Raw genomic sequence first — 11,289 nt, forward strand, 5'->3', positions numbered from 1 at the left:
TTTAACACATTCTGATAAGTGCTCTGATTTTTACAGTCCCCATTTTTCATTTTATTATGGAAGAATGCTCAGAATTAAATATGTTACTCTCCTGTGCCTCTGTTTTATCCTCATTATAGAAGAATGCAGCTAATGAGGGGAAATGTAGACATCTTCATTATACCACTAGGAAGACTGTTCTGATTTGCCAGCCTGGATGGCAGAACTGAGATATGTGCATACACTTTGCATTGAAATCAAAGGCACCGAGCAAAATATGCTTAAATATAAGCCGTTCCAAGGAAATTATAAGGAAGATGCATAAGAACATGGCTGTTGCGTTTGAAATATGATTTTAATCCTTAAAAATGAGTATCATTAAATAACTTCTTGCCTTGGACCAGAGGTCTGAGATGACGTAGGCAAAATGCTTTGCTATTGCTTTTTTTTTTTTTTTATTGAGCAAAAATTAATTATAAAACCAAGGAGAAATGATCCAGGGAACTAACTACGAAAGGGTAGCTGTCAACTGCGAGCAATTACACGGTCTTATCTTTCTAGTTCACATTGAAGCAAGAAAAACGAAGAGTATCTCCTGAGAGATGGAGCATCATTCGAGAAAAAGGGAAACGCACTTCGCAACACTCACACCCAAAAATGTGGGAGTAGTCAGCAGTACAGTTTACACATTGCCAAGCAATAACAAAAAGGAAGAAGGAGATGGAGAACCACAGCAGGAACCCTCTGCATCACAAGCCGCTCACCAGCCAAATAAAAGAACAAAGTGTAATCTCAGATTGCCCCATCCAGCCCACCGTTTTCATTGCTGCACCTTCTACCTGGTTTACTACTGGGAAACAGATTCCAGCCTTCAGGATGCACTCCTCACACAAGGCCATTAAGGTAACTCAATCCTTCCTGAATTGTTTGCTGGAAAAAACGTTGATTTCTGACTCAAAACAATAACAACTCTTTGTTGTTGTTTAAAATTGTGAGACATGAAGCTATAACTACAATTTGAATTCTGGATGTTATCTTGAAGACCCGCTGGATAAACAAGAGCTTAAGGAATGCAAGAGGATTGGTGGGGGGCGGGAGGGGGGAGGCGGCGCATGGCATAGAAAGAGTGCAAGAGAGATGCTGGTCAGTTCTGAGATGGTGCAGGAATGACAAGGCACCTGAACATCGCAAGTCCACGGTCATCCCTGGAGGTCTCGGGTTTTCAGTCATGCCTGAGCAGTGAATGGGTGCACACTCATAAACACACCACCGTTTATTCTTCAGCTCCCAAGGCGAATGGTAGGCAAGCATCTCCCCGTAAGCCTTCACCACAGGGATTTCGGGGTTCACACACCCCGCCTCCCCTGCTCGGGGCAGGCGATGACTGTTTCAAACAGTGTAAGCCTTCACCACAGGGATTTCGGGGTTCACACACCCCGCCTCCCCTGCTCGGGCAGGCGATGACTGTTTCAAACAGTGTAAGCCTTCACCACAGGGATTTCGGGGTTCACACACCCCGCCTCCCCTGCTCGGGCAGGCGATGACTGTTTCAAACAGTAAACAGCTGAGATGAGAGTCAGGGACAGGGGATGGGGGGCCGGGGCGGCGGGGGGGTGGGGTGGGGGAGAGGGGGGTGTGGACGAAGAAGGAGGGGTACATCCCGGCTGAGAGCTTCCAGGAGAGTGACAGGGAAAGGAGAGGGGTGTTGAGAAAGAGAACTGGCGACTGGAAAGCACCAGGCTGCGCTTCCAGGCTGCCAGGGGCTGGCGCGCACCAAGCCAGCGAGGGAAGTGGATCCCAGGGCGTACCCCGACTCCCCCACCGAGGGTGGGGAGGAAATGGCTTTGTATGGCAGGATGAAAGGCAGACAGGGGGTCACCACCGGGTAGAGAATGCTGGGGCGAAGGATGCTCAGAGCAAGGAGGACCCCGCCCGCTCTAGAAACACTAGTGCTCTGCCTCCAATCCGCTGCAGCCTCTAGTCCACCCTCGGGGCTCCCCACACCGTTCCATGTTCCAACGGCCTGAAGCACGGGGCTCCCCCCACCCCCACGGACGCGCCCCCACCGCGCTCCCGGTGCGCTCACCTGCCCACGAAATTCTCGAGCACTGAGCTCTTGCCGGCGCTCTGGCCGCCCACCACGGCGATCTGTGGCAGCTCTAGCAGACAGCTCTGTCCCAGAGCCGAGAAAGCGTCCTGCAGACGGTTCACCAGAGGGATCAGCTCTTCCATCTCCCGGTTCCCCATCTTGCCTGTGCGGCCAACTGCCCCACAGGTCCCTGTTCGACTGTGTGACCTGGCAGGCAGCCCAGGCCTCGAAGCACTTGTCCCGGTTGTCGCTGTGCGGGGCTCACACGGCGGAGTCCCTGCACCGATGTCCGATCCCTGCCTCCCACTGCTAGGATCCTGACAGCTCACAGCCCACGACGCGCTTGCGCAGCCCAGAGAGGCGAAGGAGGCGTGGCCTGGTCCTGAGACGGTCACGCCCACACCACGCCTCTCGCCCTGCTTCTCCCTAGAGTTTCCAATCCTACTGGCCTACGGTTGGACTGCCTCCCAGCTTCAGTCAGATGCCACTGCCCAGGCTAAAGGGCAGAGTACTGCACTTGGTCAAGGAAAAGCCTAAAATCACACCCAACAGGAATTGTTGTTCCTTTTGAAGGAGCTAAACCACACAGACGAAGCCTAGAGGAAAGCACTACCATCTACCATCAGCTAACAGCACGTTGACATCAGCTTCACCATGCACCACCACCACTGTACGCACCAGAATACATTTCCCAAAAGGAAATCTCACATTTCACCCCCTACTCCAAAACCCCAGATTGCTGTGGGATGCAGAGATAAACTGGCCTTTTAGAGTCAATCCCCATTAGAAAACTGGGTTACCTGACCTTATTGAAGTACTCATCATTACCAGCCTGTCCTACTCTACCTTCTGTAAGCTAAAGTGTAGTTCCTTGAACCTTTCTGTTCCCTACTCCTACCATACTCATTCTGGCTTTTAGAATTCCTTGCCTGAGCTAACTGTCCTTTTAGCTCCTGGTCAGGACAAAGAGATTGGCTGTTGAGTCCATTGTAACCACGCAGTCTGCACTCGATCCGTTAAATTTAGCACACTGAGAAGAGTCTGTGCCCGGAGATGGAGACACGAAGATAAATGGCCATGGTTCTTCACCTCCTTATCGTGGTCCTGTTTCCTGTGCATTTTGAATACTGATACCTCTCAGGATTTAGTGCGCAATATTTACTTGTCCTGCACATCTTCCATCTGATGATTGCCCAATGGCTTTAAGTAACCTAAAGACTAGAGACTACATAGGAAAATGTGTTGCATCTCTAGCACCCTGGGGTCTTCACTGTCACTTAGGCATCACCATTGCACTATTGCCCTTCTAGGACAACAGTGAACCAAGTCTGAGCCTGCCCCACGTTTCCTAGGCTCGGTGGCTCTCTGGATATGCTATATGATAGCTGAGTCAGTCTTTCACTTTTCATGCCTGCAAAACCAGTACCACATGGAGTACAGAGCCATGCTTTGCTGCCGGTTTGGGATGGAAACTTTGGACCACTATTGCAGCAACCTCTACGCACTGACCCTGAGGAGCTGGTGGCAGGGACGTCTGTGGCAGAAGAGGGTGGAGGCTGGTCATATTGCATCTATAGTCAGAAGGCAGAGTTAAACGGATGCTGATCATCAGCTACCTTTGTCCTTCCTAGGCAGTCAGAAATCTCAGAAATCCCAACACGTGGAGTAGTCCCACCTTAACTAACCTAGCTAAAGACACGCCCAGAGGTTTGTTTCCATGGTGATTCTAGATCCTTCCAAGGTCAATGTATTTGATATAAAGAAATGATTATGGTTAAATAAAGTCATAATGGTGGAACTCTAGTTTGAAAGAGCTAGTGTTCCTGTAATAAAAGACACCAGAGACCCAGCCCCATCTGCCATACAAAGACACAACAAGATGGCAGCCATCTTCCAAGCAGAAAGATGGCCCTCACCAGGACAGATCAGCAGACATCTTGACCTTAAACTTCCCAGCCCTGAGAACACTGGATAAAAGTGTCTTTTAAAGTTATGCAGACAATGGCATTTTGTTATACGATTCAAGCTTACTGCAGATGTAGGGTGTATTTAAAGGAACCTGTGATGGAAACCAGGGAGCAATGACTGCCTCTGCAGAGGGTCATGGATAGCATCTAAGAAGACATGGTCCTTGCTGGGTTCCTCCTGTACACCACTACACTACACGCTGTATAAGCTGAGGACACTAGCCCACGTCCAAAGTGTTTTGAGCTCTAATGCAAAAGACTATATGCTATTGTGCATTAGAAAGAAAATATATCAGCTATTTGAAACCTCTAATCCGTCCTGTTCACTTAGTTCAAGAAGCCGTTCAGAATTACTCTTGCCAACTGCTTTTCTTCTTTACTTCCCTTTTCCAGATTATTCCACAGTAACATGGGGACAAGAGACTCTGAATCCACGCAGAAACAGCCAAGGTCCTTCAGAGGTGTAGATTTCTACTCATAAGCTAATCCACGTAAAACAAACAGGAAACAGAAATACAAAGTGGAAAAGCAGATGGGACAATCCCACAGAAAGCTAATATCTACCTTTCCAATATATATGAAAGCTGAGGAGGGATGTCTGCTCAGTGACGAGTGTCTTGAATGTATCATACAGTCATCTCAACCCTGTCCCAACCCCAGTGATGGATGGTAGGTTCCTCTCCCTGGCTCCCATATCTATGTCATCACTACTTTCCTGGTAACTCCTAAAGATTCAAAACTCTTTTTGTCTTCTGTGTGTAAGAACTTAGTAAGCCCATAAGAACACTGATACATAAGTATGTATTTTACTTCATGGTCAATCTAAAAGATAACCTTAATGAAAGAATAGCACCAAAGACCAAGAGGAACTTTTAAAACTGATGTGGCCTCCCCCAAAAAAGCCACACTCCATGAAACACAGTCACACTTCCCTTTAGATAAACAGAATTTTCTCCATTTTGATCACCTACCTTGTTTATAGGACTTAGTTACACACAGCCTGGCTATTTCCAAAATTAAATCTATAAATAATAAATATATATATATATATATATATATATATATATATATATATACACAGAGACATATATTTTAAATATGCTGCAGGATGAAAGCATTCCCTGAAAGAAAAATTTTCAGTAATGAAAATATGCCTAGAAAAAAATATGTAAACTCTCCCAAAAAACACAGACTCAGATATATGAGTTTAGGGATTCATGTTCTTAAAAATCCACCACATTATTACAAAGTCATATCTTGTTTATTTCCCATAGTGCTCAGCACAACATTTAATAAATTTTTATGAGGCAGAGCTGCACCAAAATTGTAAGCATTTGCCATGCTATCCATTTAATAGCTGGGTAATAATACTACTGCCTCAAATACTACTTAGGATCTATTTGGGCTCTTTGCTTCTTTCTGCAAAGGTTTTTCTTTTTCTTCCCTTTGCACAGATTTTAGACCCTGTCTGAAAATCAGATTCACTGCAGAGGCCTTTTCAAGCTTGTTAAACACGATGAGAAATTTAAGCAGGCAGACTGTCCAAGCTGCAGTCATTCTGTGTGACACTGACACCATCCTTTCTCTCCTTCGACTTAGGGGGCTGGTAAGAAGGTATGGACTCCCTACCCCATGCTCCTCATGCACTGCCAGGCATCCAAACAACTGCGGAAGAGGCCCTCTAGGCTCCTGCTTCAATGGCTTCTGTTCATTTGAGATCTGACAGATGGACCCTCATCAGTAGTCTCCTCAAAACATGGTCAAATTGACACATATGCAGGAGAGAGAACAGTGGTGAGCAAGCTTAAAGCACTGAGAAATCAAGGACAAGAAGAACAGTCTGTGTCTCACATGTGCATTTTTAACACAGAGATGCTTCCTCTGTCAAGCAGGTCTACACGTGTTCTTCTGGAATCTCTTAGGAGCGCTTTGAAAGGAAAGCTATTCCATGCTTTAACTCTCAGTTGTTGAGTTGTATCTTCAAAATTTACAATTGACTTGTTGAATTGACCTCCCTGTAAATACTGTGCGTGTGTGTGTGAAGCTATAAAATTCCATTTTAAAATACCATTTATGAAATTTTTAATGGCACAGAAAGATGATCAAACTTTTAAATGAGTGTCTCTCAGCCCCTCCAGACCCAAACCCTCAGTCCCTGCCCCAGTGATTCAACAGAATACCAAGTACAGCCTCCGTTGCCCCTGTCCATATCTTCCTGTGAATGCCACAGATCATGCCTTCCTAACCCCAACTCCATCCTCACCATTCCCAGCCCCCAACTCTAGCAGGCACCCCTGCTAAGCCACAGGTCATGCCCACCAGAAAACTAGGTCTGCTGAATGTAGGCCTTCTCCTCTCTCTTTCCCCAGACTCAGTCCCCAAATCTTGTCCAAACCCAACAGCACACCCTGGCAGCCTTCCCTGTTCCCTCCTCCCATCTCCTATGAATTCCACAGAGCTTCCCTTTCTAACCTTGCTTTCTCTACATGATACTTGGTCCCAGCCCTCAACAGCAGCAGGCACTCCCTACTGGCCCACAGACCACTCCTGCTAATCTGTAGATTTTCCATTTTCCTTCTGGTTCCTAGATATAAACCCCAGTCTCATGCCCAGAGCTTTAACAGACCCTCTGGGGTGACCTCTCTTCACTGTCTCTCCTCAGTCCAAGGAGGCAAATTAAGCAGATCCTGATTTTAAAAATGAAACAAAGCCAAACAAAAAGAGCCCTCTTCTTTGAACCTATTCAAAGCCCTAGCCTATCTCCATTCCTGATGTCATCCAATAGCAAGAAGCACATTTTATCTGGAACCCCCAGAGGCCTCAACTATCAAATCCAAAGAAATCCTACCAGGCAACACAAAAGCATCACACTCTCCAAAAAAAAAATCCAAAAAGGAAACAGAAACCAAGAAACAAAACACCTAAACAACAAAGACAAATCCATAAATCACCACTTAGATATATAATCATGCCAAACCCAGATGCCTAGACACCAGCATAAAAACAAAATCAATAACAGCCAGAACAATATGTCTCCACTAAAGCCAGCTATCAGCAGACTCTGAATATTCCAACATAGCTGAAGGACAGAAAAAGACCTTGAAACTAACTGCATGAAGATGGTAGAGATGCTGAAAGAGGAAATTAATAAATACCTTAAAGAAATGCAGGAAGGTACCAACAATTGGAGGAAAATAATAAATCTCTTAAAGAAAGCCAAAAAAAAAAAAAAACCACAGTTGATGGAAATGAATAATACTCTTCAAGACCTGAAAATAGAAATAGAAGCAATTAAAAACACACACACAAACTAAGGGAATTCTGGAAATGAAAACTTTAGGAATGTGAACAAGAACTACAACGTCAAGCATTGCCATCAGAATACAAAACATGGAAAAGAGACTCTCAGGAGTTAAAGATACAATTTAAAAAACTGTACAGAAGAAAATGTTAAATCAAAAAACTCCACACCCAAAGTGTCCATGAACCCCGGGATACTATGAAAAGACCAAATATAACAAAAATAGAAATGGAGGGAAGAAAACCTAGTCCAAAGACCCAGAAAATATCTTCAACAAAATCATAAAAGAAAACTTTCCTAACCTAAAGAAGGCAATGCCAATCTGATAAAGGTATAAGAAGCATACAGAACACCAAATAAATTGGACCAGAAAAGAAAGCCCCTTGCCACAGAATAGTCAAAACACTAAACATACAGAAAAAAAGAAAGAATATTAAGCACTGTAAAGGAAAAAAGACCAATTAACATATAAAGGCAAACCTATTAAAATTAAACCTGACTTCTCAATGGAGACTCTAAAAGCCAGAAGGCCTGGACAGATGAGCTACAGGCTCTAAGAAAGCACAGATGCCAGCCCAGACTATACCCAGCAAAACTTTCAATTACCATAGATGAAAAAGAAGATACTGCATGATAAAGTCAAATTTAAACAGCAATAACAGGATGGCTAAAACTATCTTGAAAAAAAAAATTGTTTGAAATCCCTGATTTTAAGTTGTACCACAGATGTATAGTATAAAAACCTCATGATATTGGCATAAAAACAGACATATTCAATCAACTGAATCTAATTAAAAATCCAAACATAAATCTAAACACATATGAACATCTAATTTTTATAAAGGAGCCAGAAACACGCTAGAAAAAAAAAAAGCATCTCAAAAGATGTAGTTGGTCAAACTGAATGTCTGCATGTAGAAGAATACAAACAAATCCATATTTATCACTCTGCACAAAACTCAAGTCCAAGTATATCAAAGACATCAACATAAAACCAGACACACTGATCCTGACAGAAGAGAAAGTGGGGGAAGAGCCTTGAATGCATTGGTACAAGAGATGACTTTCTGAATAGAACACTCCTAGGGCAGACACTAAGTTCACAACTAATAAATGGGACCTCATGAAAACTAAAAAGCTTCTGTAAGGCAAAAAACAAACCAACCAACCACTGTCATTCAGACAGAGTGGTAGCCTATTGATTTTTACCACATCCACATCTGATAGTTGTTTGATCTCCAAAATATATTTTAAAAACTCGAAAAACTAGTTATCAGAAAACAAGTAATCCAATTAAAAACAGGATAAAGATCTAAACAGAATTCTCAATATAAGAATTTCAAGTGGCTGAGAAATATTTAAAGAAATGTTCAACATCCTAAGCCATCAGGGAAATGCAAATCAAAACTACTTCGAGGTTCCATCTCACACCTGTCAGAATTACAAAGATCAACAGCACAAGTGACAGCTCATGCTGGTGAGAAACGTGAGCTAGGAGAACAGGCCACCATTTCTAGTACAAATTTGTATAGCCACTATGAAAATCAATATGGCAGTTCCTAGAATGTAGGACACTGATATACCTCAAGACGCAGCTATACCATACTTGGGCAAATACCCAAACGTTGCTTCATCTCACCTCCATGTTCTAGTCTCTTTGGTTTAGGAAGGTACTCAACAGGCAACTAAAAGAGAAATGTGGGCACTAACCCAGCCACAGAGCCTTGACTAACAATCTATTCTGCCTGCAAAATATGCTTGGGCAATGGTGGCGCAGAACTTGTGGAATAACCAGCCAATGTCTGATTTGATTTAAGGCCCACTGTACAAGAAAGACTCCATGTTTGACACTGCTTAGGTAACCAAGAACCAAAGATTAGACAGTCCAGAGACATAGGGTAAAACTAAACACTACCAGTCTAAAAAAAAGATCAGAAAAAGGGAAGGGGAGGGGAGGGGAGGGGAGGGGAGGGGAGGGGAGGGGAGGGGAGGGGAGAGGAGGAGAGGAGAGGAGAGGAGAGGAGAGGAGAGGAGAGGAGAGGAGAGGAGAGGAGAGGAAAAAGGAAAGGAAAGGAAAGGAAAAAGGAAAGGAAAAAGGAAAGGAAAGGAAAAGGGAAAGGAAAGGAAAGGAAAGGAAAGGAAAGGAAAGGAAAGGAAAGGAAAGGAAAGGAAAGGAAAGGAAAGGAAAGGAAAGGAAAGGAAAGGAAAGGAAAGGAAAGGAAAGGAAAGGAAAGGAAAGGAAAGGAAAGGAAAGGAAAGGAAAGGAAAGGAAAGGAAAAAGGAAGCAGAAAGGGCCCGAGGGTACAGAGGACAGCAGGAGAACACAGTCCTCTGAATCAACTAAGCAGGGTTTATATGAGCTCACAGAGAGTGAAACAGCAAGCACAGGGTCTATTTAGGTCTCCACCATGTCCTTTGTGTATATATTTTAGCTATTAGCTTAGTATTTTCATGGGACTCCTGACCTTGAGAACAAGTGGGTCCCTGACTCCTTGTGCCTGCCCTTGGAACCCTTTTCCTCTTGTTGGGTTGCCATGCCTGACTGCGATATGATAGTTTTTGCTTCATCTTATATTTTATTTTGTTGTGTTTGGTTGTTATCCCTTAGAAGTCTGTTCTTTCCTAATGAGAGGCAGAAAGGGAGAGGATCTGGAGGAGAGGAGAAGTCAGGAGGAACTGGAAGGAATAGAAGGAGAGAAAACTATAATCAGAATGTATTGTATGAGAAAATAATCTATTCTCAATAAAAGAAAAATCAACAACAAAAAACAAACAAAAGACATGCTGTGTTCCCCAGAACTCAAAAGCAGCATAGCTTTCCTTGAATTAGACGTCACGCTCTGCGCAAGTCTCATCCTGACTTTGAGCTGCAATGCTCTCATGCAAGAGAAAGTACATTCTGGTGTCTTCGTGGGGTGTGGTCAGGGTAACAAGTCAGACAGAAGTGCACGTACAACGTGAAGCTAAGTGGTCAGGCCAGTCACCTGGATATAAAGGCACTAGATATTATGATGGCCAGCTTTATATCCAGGGGCATACACTGACCAAAAGTCTAAAGTCAATATGGAAGAGTTTCACTGTTTAACATGTCCTACAACATAGATCGATATTATTAACTCTCCAATTGTCTCAATGAGTAAACACATCCCACAACTAATTTTTGATCTGTATCCTTCTTGTTAGAGTAGGATTCTGGCAAGATTATACTATGGCTTTCTTCTCATTTCACTTTTTCCTTAAATCTACCATTCTCAAACAGTACCTTTTATGTTCTAAATATTGAAATTATTTTAAAATTATTTAAATGTAAGCATACAAATAATCTGTGTTGTGTGAAAACTTTGAATTTTAAACATGCAGGATATCGGTTTCATGATCATCTTAGCAATTTTCACCAACAAATCATTCCTTGGCGTCTGAAGCCAACTGCTTCCAGGACTCCCTGGACATAAAAATCTATAGATATTCAGATTCTACATGTTAAATGGAAGAATATTCTCATATAGCCTACATAAACTTTCTGGCACACTTTAAATTGTCTTTGCATTGCTTTCAATATCTAATACAAAGAAAACGGCATGCAAGTAATTAGAAATAATGACAAAACAATCTGCGCTGAGCAGAGAGACCAACCGAGTGGGCCTGAAAATGTCGTCCAGTTGGACAGACGGGTGCCAGCATGCAGTGGTTGACCAATTCCACAGAGCCAGCCTATAGTCATAGAGGGTCAGATCTCTTATGTTATAAATTAAGTTGTTTGACCTATTGATCTAATAAAGCTATAAGCTTTGCAGGAGTAGAAAAACTCCATGTCCTTATTCTGTTTGTTTTGTTTACTTGATAAAGTTACATTTGGGCTTTAATAAAACAAGTGAATGATATATATATATATATATATATATATATATATATTACTCATACTTTAACTAGCTATTTTGAAAGTTTCATAAATG

At 43.0% G+C, this 11,289-nt stretch overlaps 1 protein-coding gene and 1 long non-coding RNA gene across 10 annotated transcripts in view; one reads left to right on the forward strand and one right to left on the reverse strand.

Annotated features, from left to right (window-relative positions):
* Dnm3 (dynamin 3) overlaps window positions 1-2,724 on the reverse strand; it is a 495,872-nt gene extending 493,148 nt beyond the window's left edge. For 6 of the 8 annotated variants that reach the window (XM_006496604.4, XM_006496602.4, XM_006496601.4 and 3 more), the window contains exon 1: window positions 2,066-2,724. In XM_006496604.4, coding sequence (XP_006496667.1) covers window positions 2,066-2,226 — 161 coding nt within the window. In that variant the 5' untranslated portion in view covers window positions 2,227-2,724. The remainder of the gene's footprint in view (window positions 1-2,065) is intronic. The other 2 variants (NM_172646.3, NM_001038619.2) reach the window with 1 other exon arrangement.
* Gm31985 lies at window positions 1,069-6,056 on the forward strand. 2 transcript variants are annotated; one of them, XR_373653.3, is made up of 3 exons: window positions 1,069-1,278; window positions 4,429-4,704; window positions 5,635-6,056. It is a non-coding gene; the product is annotated as a predicted gene, 31985 (long non-coding RNA). The 2 variants fall into 2 exon arrangements; XR_865681.2 differs by lacking the exon at window positions 1,069-1,278 and adding an exon at window positions 2,658-2,738.
* Window positions 6,057-11,289: the final 5,233 nt, after the last annotated feature.

This window comes from Mus musculus, chromosome 1, assembly GCF_000001635.26.
Source record: "Mus musculus strain C57BL/6J chromosome 1, GRCm38.p6 C57BL/6J".
Lineage (NCBI taxonomy): Eukaryota > Metazoa > Chordata > Mammalia > Rodentia > Muridae > Mus > Mus musculus.